General features: G+C 34.3%; 2 protein-coding genes across 4 annotated transcripts in view; one reads left to right on the top strand and one right to left on the bottom strand.

Moving 5' to 3' along the window:
• Window positions 1-4,978: 4,978 nt before the first annotated feature.
• Smn (survival motor neuron) lies at window positions 4,979-17,156 on the bottom strand. Of its 2 annotated transcripts, none has more exons than XM_085945812.1 (7): window positions 16,948-17,156; window positions 16,156-16,294; window positions 12,365-12,634; window positions 8,790-8,981; window positions 6,687-6,844; window positions 6,257-6,402; window positions 4,979-5,772 (listed from the first exon to the last, which is right to left on the bottom strand). In XM_085945812.1, exons 1-7 carry the CDS (start codon window positions 16,987-16,989, stop codon window positions 5,739-5,741), a joined length of 981 nt encoding a protein of 326 aa, XP_085801938.1. In that variant the 5' UTR covers window positions 16,990-17,156; the 3' UTR covers window positions 4,979-5,738. The 2 variants fall into 2 exon arrangements, with proteins under 2 accessions (XP_085801938.1, XP_085801939.1); XM_085945813.1 differs by lacking the exon at window positions 16,948-17,156 and adding an exon at window positions 16,679-16,897.
• Window positions 17,157-21,693: 4,537 nt separating this feature from the next.
• Window positions 21,694-24,325, top strand: part of Csk (C-terminal Src kinase) — a 146,517-nt gene continuing 143,885 nt past the window's right edge. For both annotated transcript variants that reach the window (XM_085946018.1, XM_085946022.1), the window contains exon 1: window positions 21,694-21,842. The gene's annotated coding sequence lies outside the window, so the exon portion shown is untranslated. The remainder of the gene's footprint in view (window positions 21,843-24,325) is intronic.

Genomic DNA, 24,325 nt, shown 5'->3' with positions numbered 1-24,325 from the left:
TGTCCTCTGTATTTGGTTCATTTGTACAAAAATATGGTAGACAAGAAGTATGGTCTCCAAAAACATGGTGCGGTCCATTAAATAAATCTTTTTTCAGAGCGATAACCTTTTCTTCGAAAGTACTATCTTGTAGTTTTCTATACTTGATTGCACCTATGACGGCTTTCCGCAGACGTCTTTTTCTTGACGCAATGATTTTTCTTACATTCAAGGGATATCTTGTGTCTTTGGTTAATGCCTCTATTTTGCCACAATAATTTCTAATTAAATGGTTTTTACATTCAACTTTCTCGACAGTTACATTCGGATAAGGGTGACAATCAAGAATTTTTTTGTATGTGCTGGAATCTCCATCAGCAATCAATTTTGAATAAATCAATCCATGTGTATTAATAGATTCTTTAAAGCCTTCTAATATTGCTGTAGATTCCATTCCACCTGACGGACCGGTATAATTTAAAAAGCATTTATGTTGTTGAGCAGGGATATTTTTATTTTTAGCTTTGGCGCACAAATCGCAATATTTATTTTTCACTGACATGTACAAAATCTTTCCGGTTCTTTGACCAATGATCGTGGCAGCGCCAGATGCTGCGGAATAATTGCATCTGTATGAACGTTTCGACCAACAGCCGTCTGCAACAACTGATATCATGGGAATACCAGAAGAATCGACGTCACCATTTTCGATTGCAAGTTGTCGCTCTTCTTTCGCAGCGTTTTCCATACTCTTATTTTTGGTTTCTTCAAACCACTCGTACACCTTCTGTTGACTCTTTCTGTATGTTCTTGCTGTAATCGATGGTACGTCAATTGCTGAACACATTTCTTCCAGATTTGAAAATCCACTGCCGATACTGATTATACTGGATACAAATGCGTCACACAGATTCATTTTGTTTTTGTTCATTTCAGTGGTATATAATTTTAATTTTTTACCACAAAGTTTACATTGAATAAAAAATGTACTACTAAAGTTATCCCGATTTTCCCCAAAAAGTTCTAAATGTGATAAATTACAATTAAATGGAGAATCATGGTGGCTAATTAATTGAAGTTGTTGGAAAAAATATGAAAAGTCTATAATTCTACGGCCTTCTACACGGAATTTAGGGCTTGAATCTTCAATTTCATTTTCTATAATAAATTCTTCGTGTTCGTGTTCAAATGTGGGATGAAATTCTGGTTCAGGTAGTATGCTTTGAGGATTTCCATGCTCAGGCATAGTCTTCGGCAATATATCAATACTATAATACATTCAAAAATATTAGTTTAGTAGATAGTTAACAGAAAACAAAATGTATAGCTGCTATTAATTATTGTACCAGATTATAATTTTTGTCACAGACACACTAATTTCGAATAAGACATGGCACAAACATAATATAAAAATAATATAAGTACAAATGATCATTATACTTAATTGTGTGTATTAATAAGTAATACGCAAAACTTCCTTTTGCAAGATAAATAAATATTGTGAACCAAAATTTTCTGTGAAATGTGGTTTTTTCAACTATGTATAATTATGTCAAATTATAAAATAATAATTTCAAACCTTTGTGTTTTTAATGTATTAATATTTCCATCTTTTCTCCTACGTCTTTTTTTGGAACTTCCAGCCATCGGATAGTGAGTTCGTGGCATTTTTTGTAAGTACAATCGATATAAATAATTGTGATAATATTGTTAGGTACCTATGTCAAAAACCGAGGATGAAAATTTCGCATTCCCGCTGAAATAAATGACGTTCATAGTATTGCCAGGCTAAACTTTCGAAATTAAAGTTAGTTTTTAAAAAAAAAATTACATTGGAAAATATTATGTAAGTACAGGCATCCATTATTATGTTATTTGATGAAAGTATTCTTTAAAATCATCTGTATTATTATAATCTCGCAAATTCATAATTTAGTAAAAGTTAAATTTTCTGTAATATAAACATCAGTAGGTACCTAACCTATGTTGATTCATAATTTTGGCTAAGTAAAAAATATAGATATTTTTACTTCGCGATGTGTTTGGGGTGTTCTAAATTATGTAAGTATGTTTAATAACAAATGTGAAATTCGTAAAACCTCATGTGTATTATTTATTAAATAAAAATAGTAAAACTAATAGTAGATACAAATGGTGAAAAACTTCATTCTCTTATTTACTAAAATATCAATTCAATAATATTTTAGTAGATATGGCAATACTGGACGACCCGATATATGTCACTGAAATAAAATAAAATCTATCACAATTTATAAAATACATACCTACTACAATCATAATTATTTTGAATGTAGAGGGAGATAGTTATAGAAAGGGACAGAAAACTGATTGCTATGTTGCAATATTAGGCAAAATAGATTGCAACAGTGTTAAAAATTATAATGTATGATTTAGTATGACATAACGTAGAATTGACGCAAATACAAATTTCTTCAGATTTTTTTTTGTTTTGTCCTCAAATGTCAAAATATGTTTTCCTTTTGAATAATATGTTCGAATTTGTGTTTGTTTCGCCTATTTTTGTGTTCAATTTGTAGCATTCACTTTTATAAACATATTTTTGTACAATACTTGTGTGTTGGCGTATTTTTTTGGTCATATAAAGTTAAAATAATACCAGCTAAAGATTCCATACATCATACACCAATTCGCAGGTGGGTCTGGCGGATATCAAGATGGTCGAATATTTCGTGGAAACAGTTGTTTTAAAAAGGTCTCTATTTAGTATTACAAATTTATAACTAACAAGATATTTCATCATTTATTCAATGATTAATGATAAACCTTCTGATACGTAGCTTTATATTATTTCGTATGTCTATAATTGTAGCATATTTAAATAACAAAATGTCCACTCGCTTCCATTAGATTTAGAACCAATAGAAACTGCAAATATTATAATTATACTGAATATATTTTACTACATTATGTTTTATAACATTACAACTATCTATAATAAATCGTTTGAGATAATAATTAAGGGAAAAATTTGTCATCATCACAGCCTATTAATGTCACAAAAATATGGCTTCGTTCTCAATTATCACGTTTCACGGTTTCAAAGAATATTATTTTACGTCATAAAAATACTTTATGTAGTTATCAAATGTTTTACATAAATATTTGACGATGAATAAGCTTCATAATGATATAAATAGTTTTTCTACAAATCTTACGTACTATTCAGGCTTAACCTCTGAAAATACCAGAAAATAGCTGACATGGAACACCTTCCCCCTTAATGCTCCCCTGTGAAGTAGTGAATAATATGAAGGTTACAAGTAGTCATCTCAAACACAAAATTAGGTTATGAGTAGTCAATACATTGATCATAATCGTTAAAAGTTAATTAGTAGGTCCTTGCCTATATTTCTGTGGTATTATTACAAATAGTCGACCTTTAATAACAGAAGAATAAATCAGAGATCACTACAAGATTTAGTGTCAGATTCTATGACCTCAGTCTAAGGCCACTCCCTTACAGTTCAGTATCTGTACATTGACTCTGTAAGTACTTGACATGAGTGCGAAAAAGAAAGAAATTCGAAAGGTGTGAAAGAAACGTTTAGGACCATAAAGGAGTGGCCTAACACAAAAGCCTTTTTTTGCTATTGCATCTGATGCATGCGTACACATTATTTTGCATGGGATTTTGAGTACAGATGAAATGCAATAATCATAAATGATTCTATATGTTTGATATTTGAGGGCTCTGGTTTCATAATTCACAATCTCCGTCGATGCTTGTTTTTGGCCAATTCAAGTACAATTTCAAATAGAGTGTGATTGTCGTGCTGAATGCATTATCAACAAAGAAGTACTCTTAACAAATAAAATATTAGTTTTCCTATTGAGATTGTTTGGAAAATAAACAAAAACTGTCGACCATGACGGTTCAATGTAGCACCCTCATTGGCTCGAATAGAGATAGTTTTGAAAATTACAGGTAGTCAGAGAATGTAAGTTTTGAAAATAAAACATATTTTCACATCAATTTTCTGTTTGAATGAAGTTTCTATGTTTAGGTTGTTACGCCATACTTTAAATGGTTGGTGTAAAAATTAAGTACATTGCTGTATTCTTATCTAATTTTTTGTAAAATGTGAGTTATGTAACCAAAGCCCTCATTTAATCAGAAGAATTAGAAGTTAAAGATATAATATTTTGTTATGTAAGTGTTGTAACAAGACAGATGTCTGTAAAAAATTTCATTGTTATACATAATAGCCAGGGAACACAAAATTAATGGGAACTGAAATACCTAAAGGGTGTGGAGTAACAGGCAACCAATCTCGAGTGTGGAAGAATATGGTATAAATACATGTCAAGAATACGTCATTCTAAGCTTGTCCTTTGTTCTGACATCTGCTCTCGGTTTATGCACTGACGCTCATTCAATATCGGTGTGTTTGAAGGTTGCAACACTCACTATTGCATGTCTATAATGTGTTTTATTTTCGTATGACACTCACACATTCAAAACCCTGCTTCAAAATATAGTGTATTGGGGGGTATAGACTATCTGAATGTTATTTATTAATCTGTTCTGTGTTAATAGCCCTATCATTTTACATGCTTGCCTGTCCGCAGATAGTTCCTCTATGTATTGTAAATATTATATTATATTGATAATATTCCAATAACTCTATAGGAATATTCATTTCTTGCCATGCCTTGATATGTCATTAATTTAATTTACATTGTAGGACATAATGTCACGATAATAATAAAGTTTCCTTCTAAGATTCAAATCAAATGTACAAATCAAAATTAGCTGTAATCTAAATATATATATAGATACTTAGTGTAAGTAGAGAAATATGGATAGGATTTATTTTATATATTTTTCGATTTATAATGTCACAAAATGCCTATAATAATATATTGAAAACTAGAACACTGTAAATTATTATTTTATTCTCTAGATAGGTATTGTAAATATCAAAATGAAAGTCTAAAATAAGAAGAAAAAATGAAATTACATTTTTTATTATTTATTTATTTTGTATGTAATAAAACTCCCAACAATTTTTATTTTGCATTAAACAATTATTGTGAAATAAAGTTGTTATTACAAAAAAAAGATCTTTTTATTTTAACACAATATTATAATATTTGTAGGTGTGGGCCAGTGTATCGAATGTCCAAAAGTTGGTACACAACATTTTTCATGCCCCTTGATACAAAAGGTGAATTGGGCCCGAAAGATACGATAATTTAGATTCAAAATTTTTACTAAATTTCGTCAAAATTGGACTTAAGACATACTGGCTCCGAGGCACAATACCGGTTATTTGAATGTAATTCAATTAGCAGTTTGAAAATTAGAAGATTTAAAGTAGCGCCCTATACTAACAGTTTCGTTAACTGTTAACATGAAATTTATCACCTTAATCGCTTAATATCACTTAAAAAGTATATGCCTGTTATCTATTACTATAGCATTACTGCATGTGCTAAATTCCATGTTAACAGTAAACTAACAACTGCTAGAATAGGGCAGAAGCCCCATAGAAAGAACTCAATATACTGGTGGAGGATGCGCCTGTTTGTCTTTTCCAATATGATTTTAGCTCAGTACAATGGAGTGTAATAGTCAGGCGTTCTCATATTGTAAATATTATATAATAGTTAAGAATTTTAGCTGCATAATTTCCTAAGATAACATTTTCACGGACAGGTAAAGGATGAGACATTCTTCGCATGTGTTAGGATTGGCAGCAGTTGATCATCGATTTTTACATTATATGACTGGATTTTCTTTTTGAATGCCTGAAATAAAAAATACAGTTTAGTTTTATGGTATTTTGCAATAAGAAACAACCATTCCCGATTTCTGAAAAACTTTTCGGGACACTGAACACTAGCCGGAGCAGCAGAAATCTCGTTTACACCAAGGTTAAGTCTGAAATAATGTGTAGCTAGTCAAATAAAGATCTCTTCTAATTTTTGAACAACAATAATATGTCAGAAAGTTAGATGGAAAAAGTCATGAAAAGAATAAACACAGTTTCAAATAATTGTTCTGAAATCGCTGCAAAAAAGTTGTACTTCACTGATACAAGGCACAACAAATCGATCCACTCGCAAACTTGCATTAAATAGAAAAAATCGTTTTGATCTATGGAAAAAATAATGTTCTTGTAGCGCATAATGGAATTATCATATTGAAGAATATTTGAATTAATGCATTTTAATATTTTGTCAATAATTAATATGTATTAAAATAAAGAATGAGTTTGAATGCGATATCTACCCTTCTGCATTCCTTTGCCCTTGATATAGGCCGGTGTAATATCCGCTCATATACCAGCTGATCAACATTTTTGAGAGAGCCTGATCTCCGGCCGGTGAGGAGCTGTCAAAATTTCCAAGGAATGGCATCGGGGGCGGAGGCAGCATCTAAATATAACATTAAAAAAAAATTACCTACCATTACAGATCAACAATGACTTTCATACAGTTTAAGAGTGCACAGACAATGGTGAATCCTTTAATATACGTTTTTTTTAGATTCACCCAAGTTTTCCCAATTGTATAATGCAAATAGAATGTTTTGTTTGACCGAATGATCCAATTAATCAAATTAATGATCCTGAAACATGTTTGTTCATGCTGAAGACACAGGTCTGGAAGCATCTTCAAATGTTCAGTGTAATGTACGATTCAACCAAAAGTATTCTTACATTATGGAGATTCATCGACGGCTCATAGGGCGGGAATTGAAAAGACGGTAGAGACGGAACGTCATCCTGCTTCACTGACGTAGTAAACCTCAACGATTTCTTCTTCTTCGATGACTTTGCCAACGGAACAAATCCATCGGTTTTATCTCTAGGTGTAGCTGAAACAAGAATATTCAAATAAGATAAGTACTTATAATATCTCGTGATGCAATAACGGTACCACTGAACCGCAGCACTTTAGGCCAAAGGTTCCCAACTGGTCGATTCCAATAACGATTGTGAATTTTGAAAATAATGGTTTCCATATTTTCAATTTTACAACCATGAATGAAAAAAATAATAACCTGGTCGTATGACAAATTGCTTTCGCTAGATTCATGCTTTCTGTTAATGAAGCGATATAAAATAAAATTATTTTGTTTTTGCACATATTTAACGATACTTTCTTTTTAAAAATGAATATTCTCAACTTTGAAGAACTAAAAAAAGCAACAAATTATAAGATTCTTATAAGAAGTCGATCGCCATGAAAATTATGATAAAAAGTAGCTACCACTACCTGACACTACCTTATTCTTAGGTCAATAATTATTATAAAGCAATCATTATTCGTAGGATGTTAATCACACTTGAATGGTCAAAGACATAGCTTATAATTAGTATCTTTAGAATTATCTTCAAATGTGTTAATCATGCCCATTTTTTGAATAATAAAATGCCTAATTCTTGTCAAATTTTGTATCACAGAGATTATCAATATAATTTTTTATCGTAAATATTTCACTATAATAGTGTCGACATAAATTATACTGATGGTTTTATAAATGCGTTTAAAAATTAATAAATGTAAAAAATCTTAACACCACTGCACATTCATGTACTGAAATATGACTATATTCTAAAACATTAGAGCGAGAGGTTTAAAAGAATACTATTTTATGTAATAAAAATACTTTACGCAGTCATCAAAGTTTAAAATAAATATAAAGAATAATAAGGCTTCAAAATTATATAAATATATTATCTACAACGTTTAAGGAATGTCCAGGATCATGCTTTGAAAATAGAATAAAAGCTCCATTTTGACCCACGCTGAGCACGTCCGCCCTTAATGTAAATATACAATTGCATAGGTCGGTCCTTAGAATCGGGCAATTAAAAATAAATATATTGAATAAAATTAATTGTCGGCAGTCATTCAAATATAATAACTGCTTGTTATTTTGCCTCAAACATAATCTCTTAAATTTAAAAACCGTTCAGTGACGAAGAATATAATATGAAAGAAGAGTGGTTAAAATGCTTCCACGATCTCTTTGAGAATTTTGAATAAGGAACAAAATATTCAAAGAATAAAAGATATGCATTCAGCTAGAAATACGATGAAAGATAGAATATCAAGAACTCAATAATTGTAATGTTTAAGTTATTTTAATTGAATTCTTGAAAACTATTTTGTTAGAAAACTTTTTTCGCCATGAAAAACTGCTGGGCACGTCAGACAGTCGAAAAATATTATTTGGGAAATTTTGGCACGCGTATGTAAAAAGGTTCGCCATCCCTGGCATAGGCCATCTAGAGAAAAAAAACTCTCCTTCCACTGTTTCAAATACATCCGGCCCTGCTGTCTTTTACATGATGTGTAGGCCATATACAAGACTGAGGTCACCACGCACTCGAGTGTGCTTTGACTGAGTTTATAGAGATTTTCTAATAAAAGTGTCCACGGGAGAGAGGAGCATGGAGAATTAACAAAAATAAATGATTCTAATTAATTTACATATATGCAAAAACAGAGCTAAAAGGACATACCAAACTATGTGAAGAGATTTTCACGTCCATAATAAGACGCCGCAATTTTTATTATAAGCATTATAGTTGGCCTTTGTGGCGACAAGGTCGGACGGCCTGATGAGCCAAAACTGACTTCAACTGTTAAATCGGATCAAGCAATTATAGAATTTTTTTCTATTTCGTACACGATTCAAAGTGACGTTATTTATTGATCCAGCCAAACACTTAGTAGGAGTTGCACATACAATTTGAGTTTAATAAAAATGTGATATATTACTATGTCGTATTGTATTATGAAGAAAATCTTACTTGAAGGTGGGATGTAATCCCTGCCATGATCCGTAGACATTGCATTATCTAATTTTTTCTCGCTATCTGATATGTTGACCTGATCAGATTTTTTGGTTTCAGAATTGGCTTGCTGTGTTTGTAAGATTCTTTGATATTTACCCCAACTTGGCTCTAAAGATGATAATGGAACGACATCTTGATTCTCATAACCTACAAATAAAATGTGATTTTTAAAATCATGTATACATACATACACACAAACAATAAGCTGTACTGAGAATGGTTTTATGCGGGGTGGCCCTAGGTTGGTTAGTGCCATCTTAGAGAGGGCAGTAAAATTAACAAAAATGCTCTAATGACAGCCAACAAAATTATACAAGTTCTTCAACTTAATTAAATATAATATTTAACAGAATATTTTGATGGGTAGATGACAGCCTTGGAACTCAGAAATAACTGAAATACATAACGGGTAAGGCGATAGCAGGTAACCGACTCGAGTAAGGAAGAATCCGGGTTCAACTTACACACGTGTCAAGAATACGTTTTACGTCTAATACTGAAAACTACTCTCGGTTTATGCATTTACGCTCATTTAATGTTGGTGTATTACATACACTATTGCACGTGCATAATGCGTGCTTCATTTTTGTAGGACATTCACACATTCAAAACCCTGCATCAAGATGCGGCGTATTGAATATAGCCTATCGGTATTCTATTTATTATCTGTTCAGTGATGACAGCACTCTGGGTTCCACTAATTACACATCGCTGTCGCTGTCATTAAAACGTATTAATATTCCACTGTGCTAGAAAAGGCGAATCCAGCAAATATGTCCATCGATAGCAGTGACGTCCCTAGATAAAATGCCGCCCCTAGGCAGCGCCAAAATGCCGCCTGATTTTTTTATACAATATTTTTATCCTTCATGAGTCCAATATCTAAGAAATGTGTTGTATGGATACATTACCAACAAAATATCAGACTAATCGCAAATCTGCAAGTGTGGTCTCTGGTTTCTGGTCACCAAGGATGTTGAAGGGCAACGGAAGTAAACTAGATATCGTGAACCCGATAAAAGCAGTGAGCTGATTTTTTTTAATGGAAAGATGTTTTCATTATAACTAAGTTTATGTAGCTATTTCTATATATTCCAAATGATTTTCCTCGATTTGCCGCCCTCCGAGTAACTGCCACCCCAAACGACGCTCAATCTGCCTACCCCTACGGGACGTTACTGACCGATAGTGACATTGGCCAGGCATTAAATTATTTTGATTTATTTAATAAATTTGCCAGTGTTATGTATCCGCATCGTAACGTAAAACCAAACGTAAACAAAATATCATAAAATAAGTTTCCATTGAAATATTGATAAAATAAAAGCGATAATCTAATTTTTTTATACCTAATAAATTGTAATAATATTTAACTTTACTATTGATACAGGTATTTTGTTTTTTGATTCATTTCCAAATTACAACATTAATACCAGGGGCGGCTCTTCCTTAGGGTACCTAGGGGACAGACCCTGGTCCCCTCATCATTCTATAGTCAATATTTAATTGAATATTCATGTTATACGTTCCTACCATAATACATTGATTTTGTATAAATTAATTAAGTATATATTTTATTTGTACTGTTTGCCCATCCTTGATTCTTGTTTCTTAGCCCATCTCTAATGCTCTATGTGAGTTTTGGCTCTACCTACATAGTACAATACAACGATACTTCTGGGGTCGAAATTCGGTGGCCCCTTTAAAATCAAACAATGTTTATATTATGAGATGCTATATGCGATTGCCAGTTATGATTCTCAAAATTCATAAGAAAGCTGAACAATGCGTCCGTCTGTAGGCCGTTTTGCATGTGCTATGCTCATTTTACCCACATGTACCGATGCTGGACCGGGGACACTGTAGTAAATACCTGGTCTTGCATAATTGTGAGTTTATAATATATTATGAAGTTATCTTCTCGGTCGGCTGTAAATTCATATCCCATGACCCACCGGTTTAGTTTATTAGTTAGTTTGCCAGTAAGTGATCAAATATGTTATCTATCTCCTTAAGTTTTAAAATATATTTGTTAATACATACTATAATAATTTATAATATTATCTTGAATGATAATAACAAAGGGTAGGTATGTGCTATTTCAGTTAATTAAATCAATATTAATTTGTATTACCTAAATATTAATTATTGTAATGTACTAGTTGTGAATAGTTGAATTTCACGTTAGTAAAATAATTTTGATAAATAATATTAGGTATTATGATGAATGAGGTGGTTCATTTATTGAAATATATGTTCAGTACATTGACATTTGAAGACAACTAGAAGTGAAACTTTAAATGAACCTCAAGAAAACAAAACTATTACTAGTATCAAAAACAGCGACACCAGACACCAACACAAATTTTGTCATTAACAGCGAACCAATAGAACGTGTGACCCATTATAAATATTTAGGTATATGGGACCAGTCTCAGGAAATAAAAACTAGACTTGAGATCGCAAGGAGCGCCTTTCTCAAAATGAGACGCCTCCTTAGCAATCGAAATCTTAATCTTGGTCTGAGACTGCGTATGGTATGTTGTTATGTGCTCTCAATTCTTTTCTATGGTATGGAAGTATGGACGCTAAACCAAGAGATGTCACGGAGACTTGAAGCTTTCGAGATGTGGCTGTATAGACGCATCCTCAAAATTCCTTGGACTGACCGGGTGACAAATGTTGAAGTTCTCAATCGAATGGGGAAGGACCGAGAAGTTCTACGTAGTATCAAAACCAGGAAACTACAATACCTCGGCCACATTATGAGAGGACAAAAATACAGCATTCCCCAACTTGTCATTCAAGGAAAGATCAATGGGAAGCGTAGCAGAGGACGGCGCCGCATTTCGTGGCTTAAGAACCTCCGTAATTGGTACGAGTGCAGCTCCACCGAACTGTTCTGGGTAGCAGATGACAAATATAAGATCGCCTTGATGGTGGCCGACCTCCGCTAGGGGATGGCACAATAAGAAGAAGAAGAAGTGAAACGATTAGGACATCACCAACCAGTCACCAATAGATTTAGTTATTGTGTATGAACTAATCAAAACAAAAAAAGCATTTAACTCCGAACAGTTTACCAAAAACATGGTTGACGGCGAGTGTATCCTTGAAAAGACTATTTTGTTTTTCTTGTAGCAATAAGATTCTTTCGAACGCAGGAGGCATATGAAGATGAAGTAATAGCAACAAAAGATATGTTTTTTACGCTTTGATTAATATTGAATAGGTAGGTACTTATTAGATATTTCACGCCATCTGACCCCACTTACTGAAAGATGCTAGAGCCGCCACTGATTAATACATTGTATTATTCTGGGTCTATACGAAGAATCACACAAGCTCCTAACATTTTTGGCCTTACTGACTGTGACGCACGACAAAGCGTCTGCGTCAAACGTCAATATGCAGCAAATTGTATCACATGCTTAATAATTGGAATAATAAAATTACAAAATGACTTTAAAAAATCTAATATGGCACTCGAAAAAAGGAAAGGAGCAGTCAAGGGCAGAGCAAAAACTCACCAATATAAGTAACAATACAATTTTCTTTATCTAAAATATGTTCAATAGTAGCTTCATAGTTAACACCGTCTTCGGAAAATGTCGCCCTGCACATGTCGCCTACCTCCCAGACATGCTTGTTCATATCATTAAGATTATTAAGATCATTTTGTGAAAATGCAGCTCGTTTTTTCTTAATTTTTTTTACGGGTATATTTTTGAGGCTGGTGACACTTGAATCAGTTGGCATTTTAAATGTTGTTCCATCAACGTCTTCCTTTTCAAGCGTGTCTGAAAAAAAAAATAAACATCTATTTTAATTATCAATTATTCCGGTGGAATATAATCTCTATATATATAAAAATCTCGTGTCACGATGTTTGTGGTAGAACTCCTCCGAAATGGCTTGACCGATTTTTATGAATTTTTTTATGTATATTTGTTAGGTATGAGAATAGGTCAACAAGTATATTTCATACCGCTAGGTGATTAGGGTATCTCTATCCAGAAAAATTTTCTTTTATTTTTTTTGACAAATTTTTTTTTGTATTTTTTTTATTATTTGGCATAAAAAAATACCTATAACTCCAAATTTTCAGCCTCCTACCCCCACCCTCCCATTTTTAATCGCGATTATATTATTTTTGTATGAACAAATTTAACCGTCGTTCGTATTTCAAACGGAACGAAATTATTTATGTTGTTGAATGACAGATGGCGCTACGTCCGAGAAGAATTCAAGAGAAGCGTCGCGTCATTTTGACATTTCATTCGGCATATCACAACGCAGTGCGTGCAAAATTTTGTACGATTTATTTTAATTTATCTATTTTTATGTGCGTGTATCAAAGTCACAATGCCAGCAAGACGCAAGGGGGGCCATTTGGGCCGTCGAACGAATAAAGCAACAAACATGCGAAATAGTAGAGCAGAAAGAACAGACGAACAAATCCAACAAGATAACAAAAATGTGCGTGTAAGCATGTCGCAATTGCGTGCATCTCAATCACAAGAGGCACGAGCTGAACGAAATCAACAATGACAATTGGAACGCAGCCAAGCACGCCGGTTCGTAGTTAACAGACGCAGAGCAAATAACCGACAACGCCAACAAGTACATCGAACATTTATATCCGCTTCGTTCCTTTGTCTCGCATTCGAGTACGAGCCAGATATTGAATATTCCGCTCATCCGAAAGTGCTGATTGATGCTATGGACAAAGAATGTCCCCATTGTCATGCGCTCAAATTCAAACATGAGTCAGCCGGGATGTGTTGCGCATCAGGAAAAGTGCAACTACCAGAAATTGAGATACCACCAGAACCATTGAACGGCTTGGCTTGCTCATCGGCACGGTTCCAGATTCAAACCTGTTCCTGAAGTCCATTCGCACATTCAATTCATGCTTCCAAATGACTTCGTTCGGAGCAACAGAAATAGTTCACAATACTGCGGCAAATGGTCAACAATTCCATTCTACGTTCAAAATCAAAGGCCAAGTATACGACAAAGTAGGCTCATTGCTGCCAATGCCAAACGAACCACATAAATTTTTACAAATCTACATGGGCGGTGAGGACATCAATCATGTGGATGCACGTTGCGGCTACAATAGCCTCAATTCGCCTAATGCCAGGCGCATCGTCAGCAAACTGGACGCCCTGTTGAATGAGCACAATGAATTATTGAAATTCTTCAAAGCACACATGCACGAATTGCAAAGTGACAATCACGCTATTGTCATCAATACTGATAAAACACCAGCTGGAGAGCACGTGCGTCGATTCAATGTGCCTGTTGTTGACGACATTGCTGGAATCATGGTTGGCGACCGCACATCGGCGCGAGAAATCGTGATTCGAAGAAAAAACAATAATCTGGAGTTCATCGCTGACACACACCGTTCATACGACGCTCTCCAATATCCGCTAATTTTCTGGAAGGGACAAGACGGATATTGCATAAACATTAAATAACGAGACCCTGTCACAGGTAATTCATTCATTATGAACATCATTACTCATTTTGAATTGAGAAAATGAATGGTTGATGTTTTTTTGTTTTTATCGGCGGTCATCGTCTACAGCGCTCTATTCCTCTTTCTGTCATAGATCCCATCCCCACACACTTACGATACATTCGTTATTTTTTATTTAACAACCAAAATATTCACTAGAAATAATTTATATGGCAGAACAACGTTTGCCGGGTCAGCTAGTTTTACAATAATATGGGTTTTTATTGAAATTATGTTTAATGTATTTTTTATGAAAGATTATTAATAGCCATCTCAGAGGCATTCTATATAAGAACATTATATAATGCATAAGTGGATTTGAAAGACTCCCCACTTAGTGAGTGTGGTGAGATTCAGACCATGAATAATATCGTGGAGTCGTGCAATATGTATGCTTTCCCCTGAGGAGTTTCAGCCATACATCAGGCCAAACCAGAGTTGTTGCGTGTATTGATTACCTTGCCGGACTCACTGTGACTTGTTATATGATTTTCTTTTTGTGTAGTAATTAATAAAACAATACCATCTATTCGTAACAAATTCAAAAGTTTAGAGCTGTGCATTTATTTGTAATATTTTTGAATTGGCTGATTGAATCTAAAATTGTGTTAAAATTGATTGTGGAAAGATGTGGGTGGGAATAGTATGTAGATTGCTACAAATGAATCTACAATTCGATATGACTTGCAGCTAATTTAATAATAGTTTTTCTTCAGCTTCACTTTCATATACGTATAATAAAACCTCGAATAAACGGACTTCGAATTTAGTGGACAAAATTTCCAGTCCTTAAAATAGTATCTAAATTCAAGAATGACTAAATAATGTTCGACGCCTGATTAGCATGCGCCATATTGTCGGTAATTTTCTACAACACGTATGTATGTCAAAAAACACAACTTTTCAGGAGAGGCAAATAACAACTTTATTCTCTCAGTTTTTAATTTAGAAATAAATTTTCTTCTATGAAATATCCATTTATTATAGTTACACATATTTTCATGAAAAAAATGTTGTGTTTCTTCAATTTATCGCACTATACTTTCGACCGATCAGTCATATTGTCGAAGATACGAGAATGCGTTACAACTTTACTGTGAATATTACTGCAGTAAACACGTATCTTGACTTACGAGAAAGCACTTCAGTATAACCATCTGTCGGAGTTCAGTATTCTGTATACTTACAAACATGTAACTCAAGATACGAGTTTATAATATTTATAAAAGACTTTTATTGTGTTTGAGTTTTTGTAATTGCTTAAATCTATTATATTATAAAGTATGTTTTAAGATACGAGTTAGTGGAATATGTGCGTATTCAATTTCTGAATTCATTACATCAAACAACTCAAAACTGACAAAAATTGAAATACGTGTTTGTAGAAAATTAACAACGATATGGGATCACTTTTGTTTTGGTTCTGTTATGTTGCGTGATTTTTTGCCGCAGTTTAAACGTGAGTCGGTTATTGCTCCGACATAAGTAAATAGAATACTTTTTGTGTCTTTATAAAATTCAAACTTTTATTTTTTAAGCGTATTTTAACCCAATGCTTACGGCCCTTTTAATTAATTTTGTAATTAACGTGTTAATTTGCATTTGAAAAGCAATTAGCAAAAACACAATTTTGTGCGGCCCGTAAGCATTGGGTTAAGAGAGTTCAAAATCTGAGTGGTCTATTTTTGTCCATAGCAATTTATAAGATGCGCATAATAGCGGCATTTTAAACTTTATACTCCATAGACGAATCTTTGATTGTGCTTAGATTATGTAAAGATTTTATCTTTTTACCAGGAAGAGTATTTGTGCTCATGGCTAGGCGTTTAGCGACCTGCTCTTGAGCCACTTTCAAAGCCTTGTCGTAGAAATTGATAAGAACTGCGTCATCCCAAACGTCTTCAGAATATGCTGTTTCACTGTCACTCTCGGACTGCAATGGAATAACATATATTAATATAAGTTCATTTGTTTCAAGACGGAATTAGGTAAGGAATATTCCTGCATGCTAAGAAAATCAAACAATCTTGAAAACTGCCAAATTTGCAGCCATGTTAAAATCATCTACAATTTTAACATTCCCACAACTAAAACATTTATTATCTCACTGAACATAATAAATGCTTATGAACAAATTTAATACACTTCAGAAAGCTCCAACAACATCGCAACAAAATTTTATCTTATAGGCATGATGCCAAGACTAACTGCTGTGCAAAAGCAAGAAAACTATCAAAAACGGAAGAAAGCGAAGGGTTTCAGAGGCCGAAAAATTTCAAAAACCCTCAGCGGCAGAATTGTGAAATAGCTTACGTACATTTTGAAACGTTTAATATGTTCCGATATAAATATCGGTGCATTTTAGTTTTCCTACGTCAATGGAAAACAATGTTCTTTAGGCTTTGGGTTCCAAATTTAAAAAATAAAAGCTAGCACAAGCTACTTATTCGTGGGTTATGATAAGTTTTTAGGTTTTTGTTTGTTTTGTTGAAAGTCTCAAATTAATAATGTTTTTAAGAGATCGCGTCTACGATATGTAGTCGCGCTTTGTATTGACAGAAATTGAATTCGATAATAATATGTTACCGTTGTCTTTTTTCGATACAATACATCTCCTAAATTAGCCATTATCAGCAAAGTTTTATAATATTTTTATGATTATCTAGTCATCCACTTGACAGTAATAATACAATTAATTCAATTTAACACTTGGCTTTCGATTCCCACGCGTGCACATGAATTTTGCAATATATTATTATCATTATCCGTTAACTGGCGAAATGTCAAACAAAAGAAACGACAATAATCTAAAATATACCATAAACCAGTGTTGCCATCTTTGCAAAATGGAATTATAGTACATAGCCTCCAAAATAAAATTTGGGGAAAAAATGTTGAAAATGTAGAGGTTTTTTGTTTATCAGAAAAAATTATCGGAGAATTTGAGAAACTCCGAGACCCCTTTTTATTTAGGTACCTCTTTCGACCAAAAATGCTTACCGAAGAATTCAAGAAATTTCATTTTAAACCAAAGTCAAAGGATTTTTTTACGTTTTTCGAGCAAATTTTTTTCCATATTCTCCAAATCTTCTTATATTCCAAAATTATAGTAGGTACTTTGCACCAATTTATCGAACGAAAATATCGAAATTTTAGCACTTTTTAAATATTTTTCCGATATTTAAAATTATAGTATTTTGGGCGTACTATACCTGTTTTATATCGTACATAGTACCCGGACCAGTGATGCCAACCGTACTATAATTATAGTACAATACTATAATTTTGATTTCGGGGAAAAATGTAAAATACTATAATTTTACGCCAAATATACCAAAATACTATAATTTTAAAGGATTCAAGACGAAAAATGTTCATGTACTATATATTTTTCAGAAATACTATAATTTTTACGCCTTTGTACTATAATCAGCATAGAAAAATATGGCAACACTGACCCGGACCAAAATTACAGTACAAATACTATAATTATAGTACGGTTGGCAACACTGCCATAGACGCTAGACAACGTACATACCAAAGAGACAAGGTGCATACAAAATAATTTTGGTGCAATAGGTAGGTACCCAGGTAGGTAGTATTGAAAATAAACTCCATTAAAAATATTTTAAATACCTATGTACCTTGTCTTCAAATTAAACTATCCTATCCAAATTTGTTCTATTCATCGTTTAACTGCAACCTGTTACGAAAGAACAATGAACTCGATTAATAACATTCTTATTATTCGAATTTGACTTTGAAGTCCTTGAGATAGGGTTTGCTCTTTCTTCTTCGCGTGAGGTTATATTCTACTAATTTATTTTCATTTTTCTTGTCGTTGGTCATTCCTCCGTTTTTATTTACTGGTCATACCCGCGCGTCAATTTTTTATGTATGGAGTTTGGGATCCTTTTGTCTTCATTAAGGATTTGATTTTCTTATTGTTTACATGTTACGTCTGACAGTTCATTCTAACTATCAAAAAAATTATCTTGGACGAACGTTAAGTGATAGTGATTATGGCGCAACATCTGAATGACCGTGAGGAGGATATTCTAAAAGCAATGGAGACAACACGGCGAAGCAAAACTGCTACAGGAGGAAAAGTTCAACGTACGAGCGTCGATTAAGATGCTGATGTTTGAGGTATCCTCGTTACGTACCTTATTTCAGCAGGGAGTGGCACAACGCCCAAAAAACAATTCTTGGCGCCCCCTACGGTCGTAGAGTTAGGTCTAAATGACAAGTTGCGTCGGTGCGACCACTCGTCATCAGCTAACCATCTGACGGAGAGGACCATCGCGGCCCTCCAGAATGCGATGTTTTCCCAACGGGACAGCTTCTGAAAGGGTATGCAAGGGTTAGTGGATTGGGCAACCAATCCTCAAAACATCATAACAGCGATGAGCCTGTACCAAAAAATCGAAGAGGGTTTTGGGAACAACGCATAATAAAATTTGCGAGAACATGACTCAGATCCTTACCGGAAGGATACCTTCACTCGGGAGGCACTATCAAGGATTCCTCCGAGCTGAGAGTCTCGGAAGGCCTTCGAACTCACATTATGGCCGGGGTACTCCCAAGGGGCGACGTCCTGTGGGAAGGGAGTTCTCCATCGGAGGTACGGGCTCCACCAGGGATCCGTACTCTAAGCGAAGGTGACCGCATCTGGACGACTAACAACAATGGGGGCTGCCTAAGAGACTTTCGGGGAGTCTGGATGGCGTAGTGTACCCCCCCCCCCCCTAACATTGGTAAAAATAATAGCCGTAGCCCGCATACCTTTTGTGCGGATACCACCATTGGTAAGTCCTTCTTTACTTTTACGGAAAGAATTTGAAACGCAACAATAAGCAGAAGTCACTCTCGAGATCAGACACATATCCAATTCCTTCTGGGGCGACTCAACTTCACATCCTACCTCCACGAGGAAGGTTGTATTGCCGACGGCTACAACGCTCCAGTCATCAATATGGCCGATGTCCCATCCTCGCTAATTGATGACAATCCCACCACAGGCCCAACAGGACATCATGTGGTGACCCTAGGCGATAGGATCCTTAGATTTGACACAACGCAGGTACAAAAAGGCAGTTGGTCCCTTAGGCAGGCACATGTTCAATCCCTTCTGGGGCGACTTAACTTCGCATCCTACCTCCACGAGGAAGGTTGCATTGCCGACGGCTACAAAGCTCCAGTCATTAATATTGTCGAGGTCCCATTCTCGCCAATAGACGACAATCCCACCACAGGCCTAACAGGACATCATGTGGTGGCTCCAGGTGATAGGCTCCTCAGAGTTGACACACATCAATCACTTCCTGACGACAGACGCAGGTGACACAGGCTAGGGAGCCCAACTGAATGAACACCACCTATCAGGTACGTGGGAACAAGACCAGTTAGCATGGCATGGCATTCCAACAGGAAGGAAATGTTTGCAATTCAATCTCAGGTACAATCAATCATAGGATCAGATATGCTTCTGCAGACAGACAACAAAACAGTGGTGGCATACATCAACAACGAGGGCGGCACAAAATCTGTCACCCTCCTAAACCTATGCCGACAGATACTAGTATTTACCAGTCGAGCCAACATCACGTTTACTGCACAATACTTCTGCAGAAATTACAACTGCGTGGCATATCATCTCTCCCGCAGACAACTCATTCCCGAATGGCACCTCATCAACACCGCAACCACCCCCCTGTTACATGGAAATAACATCAAATTGAATGGTAGAAGAAAGGGCACTCCTTACTTCCAGATGGCGGCCTTCGACTCTAAAAACTTACAAACCAGCTTGGAACAAATGGAAGACAATGACATGGGTAACATTAACCTAATGGATCATAATAACCCTCAACCAATGGAATTGGCCAGATACCTAGGCTACATGCACAACATGGAGGGTTTGTCGTACAACACCATCCTGGTGCATATAAGTCAGCCATAGCCACTTTTTGCAAACCGATTATCATTGTAGATATCAGCATCAACGTGGTAGTACAACACAATATGGTACAGGCAATTTTGGTACATAAAACGAAACCCGTCAAACCACCGGTTTGGGATCCAGGACGAATAGTACATCATCTTAGGAAAACAACACCGGTGGAGTACAACCTATTCGAAACCTCTCGCAGGACAGCTACCTACTCGGCTGCTTCTCGCATCGGGACGAAGGGTTCATGACCTCACACTACTCAGTAATAGTAGACAATGGATTAGTGGAAAAAAGTGGCCACATAATTGTATGGCCAATGTTTGGCTCAAATACAGATAGGTACCGCCAAGCATCGTCAATCGGAATGGAAGCTTAGCGCTTCCACGTCGTGTGAAAACATCGACCCAGTATTCTGGTTACGGAAACTCGTCTGCATGTCGAACCCAAGGAGAGGGGAAGGTGGGGCTATTTCGGAGTTAATTATATCTTCAAGAGGATCACCAAAACCAGCCACTAGGGCAGTTATAGGGAATTGGATAAGGTCAGTACTGTTGGAAGCAGGGGTACAAGAACCACCAGGCAGTGTCCGCTCAGTGGTGGCTTCCTTAAACTGTAAATATACCCAATAGATGATAATATCTTAAAGAGAGGTAACTGGCGTAGTGAGTCGACATTTCACGACAATTACCAGAGAACGATGGATACACCACCATCAGAAGGGGAAAAGAACCCATTAACTTCTCTATTCAACCATATACATGGAAAGTCGCGATGGTCCATACCTCGTCAATGAATCATTGTCACATACAGGAATTTGGCATAGGTACCCAACACCAGGTGATAACAAACAGATATCTCAAGGACTTCAAAGTCAAATTCGAATAATGAAAGAAGTTTTACCTACCAATAAAACTCTTATTATTCATGTTGACTTTGAAGTCCAGGTAACCTTCTACCTGGTTCCTTGAGTCATATCATAATGAAGACAAAAGGATCCCAAACTCCATACATAAAAAATTGACGCGCGGGTATGACCAGTAAATAAAAACGGAGGAATGACCAACGACAAGAAAAAGGAAAATAAATTAGTAGAATATAACCTCACGCGAAGAAGAAAGAGCAAACCCTATCTCAAGGACTTCAAAGTTAACGTGAATAATAAGAGTTTTATTGGTAGGAAAACTCCTTTCATTGTATTTTTTTTTTACATAAATTAACTAATGAGTTGCTTGGATTTTACTCTTGATATTATTATAATTATTTAGACCAGTGCGAAAATTAAATTTACAAACAAAAAATAATAATATTAAAAAAATATTTCAAATATTTTATTAGCTATAAATTAATAGAAAACTAAACTCTCTCTTGTCTATGGTAGTATTGATAAAATGGCGGTCGGTTGATCTGTGACGTATTTGTGGAATTTGTTATTTTGACGCGCGAGTGAATCACATTTTGTAGTGTTTTAGATAATGTTGTGTTGTTTGATTGGCTGAATTGTTTGATTATCTGAATTTAAATATCAAAGGTATGTTCATTTTATATTTATTTATTCAAACTGTCTCCAAGAATCTCTATAATAGGTCACGGCCAGATTTCTAAGGCGGGTAGAACATTAATTTTGTCAAGGATTCACGGCGATTCTATCAGGTTTTATCGAAATTAATTAACAATACAGTTCATGACATTTTGTTTATCTCTTAAACACAGCATATTTTATTATTTTGATTACAATGAGTTATGTTTTTACGATAAATACCGCTGCAGATGTTGGATTGTTGATATTGCTGGTGCGCAACATAGTTGTTTACCCTTATTTATTATTCAAAGAATGTACAAAATATTAAGAAAATCAAATCACTCTCAGATTATACCATTGACATGTATAGTCGTACTTTTTCCACAATACAACTGTTCACCCACTCAAAATTATCCAGTGATGTTTTATTATGAAAATGTCCGCTTTTGACCGTTTTTTATGTCGTATTTTACGTTGCATGTTTACAATCATCTTTTTAATCATGCCCGTTATTCAACGATGAATTAAATATATATTAGCAAATTTGTGTCGATATTAACGAGATTTTCAAACTTTTCCTATATTACTACGAAGTATCTTCCATACGTCACAGGGATGTGAGTAACGTCATTGGAGTAGGTACATCTTCCCGTCAATATGTCAAGGTGAAATTCATTATTTCACATCTTGTTCATAGTACCTAATAATAAATTGTTTCTTCTGAATCAATTAAAACAAATTTACAGCACAACGATTCCTACTTGACGTCCGAAATATAGGTACCTAACATAGTTTTTTTTTCTTTTTTTAACCTGCATTTTTAACGCAAAACTTCCTGTTTCTAAGTCTAAACAGAAACATTTCGATACATCAAAATAATAGTAGGTACCATAAAGGTATTCGACCTATTTGGTTATATTCAGGACAACCCAAATAAAAATATATTGAATGGAACTGAATCTTGGCTACCAACAACTTTGTTTTGATAGGGGTACAAATAAAGTATAGGTACCTATACCTACATTGGACATAACAGATTTATAATAATATGTTCCTGGCTGGAAAATTCAATAAACGATTTTATATATAAGTACCTAAAGAGTTTGTTTATTGACTAAATCAGAATCTATCATAATATCTGTTCTGTTCTATAAAGATTTGGAGTATATATCAGGGCTGCTGCGAGGGGTAAAGTATGTGCTTCAGAACTCTGGGATGAAAATGATATACCTACCTAATATTTCTAAAAATATTTTTTTACATAATATATACCTATTATCTATTTATTTATTTATTACTACTTTAATACAAGTGAATATCATTTGATCTAATTGTATGCGAGTTAATCAGGCAAAGAGCCGTATCAGTGTAGTAAAAAGTGCAAAAAATGTGCAAAGTTATAAAACGTATACGAATATAATTCCCGAAATTTTCTGAATGAAACAAATGTACATATTGTGCCGAACCTGCTTTTTGTATTACTCTGCGAATGGAAAACATAAGCAAATGTCAAATGTAGGGACAAACAACCTCGTAAGTGTGGTAATAGGTATGTTTTTTTACTGTTTTATGGGAAGAACCGACGCGTGGTCTTATAGAATGCTATTAGGCCCCCATAGACGGACAGTTCTCGTAGCAGTTTGAACATGGCGCAGACAATAACTGTTCAATAACTGTACGTTAGTGGACACACCACAGATCAGTTTAACTACCCCATTTAAATCTGTCGAACTGTCAACAGACGTGCCCATATACGTACAGTTATTGTCCGTGGCAGAGCAAGTGTCAAAAACTATGGAGGTTATGTTCGCGGAGATAATACACAGGGGTATTGTTTAAATTAGTTTTAGGTAGGGTATACTTGAACGATGATACACGAATAATTTGACATAAATACACACCTATGACGTTGGTAAAATGAATCATGATTTCGCTAGTGGATTGTGTATTTTATCGATTCACCGAAACAATATTATACACATTCGTGTAAATATAAAATATAATCTTTTCTTTTGAATAAATTATTCCCTTTAATGGACAGTATTAATTAAGTAAGAAAACGGTAATATTTATAAAGGTATTGATTTTATATACAATAAGCCACAAAATTATATTTACATCAATCATCAGTATAATAATTAATTACTATGATATTATTAAAATATATACTTAGATTTTATTTAGATTTAGCGACATTGTCATTCACAATTAGGTATATTAATTTATGTTGTGAACGTCTTAAATTAATAATTTGTAATATTCACTACATACAATAAATAAAATTAGTCTATATTTTCACAATAACTTAATATTTATAATGCTCTCTAAATTTTTAACATTTATATTATATTGTATAAAATAATATGTTTACATAAATAACTATTACTTTGTTTTACTCTCGTAAAAATAAATAAAATATAATATTTGCGATCTCCGCGTACATAATATTATTATATTTTTAATAATAAATGAATTTGTATTTTATAACAAGC

Source organism: Rhyacophila brunnea, unplaced genomic scaffold (genome assembly GCF_057557595.1).
Source record: "Rhyacophila brunnea isolate RB1 unplaced genomic scaffold, BYU_Rbru_1.0 scaffold_19, whole genome shotgun sequence".
Taxonomy (NCBI): Eukaryota; Metazoa; Arthropoda; class Insecta; order Trichoptera; family Rhyacophilidae; genus Rhyacophila; species Rhyacophila brunnea.
This window is presented reverse-complemented; position numbering and strand designations above follow the sequence as displayed.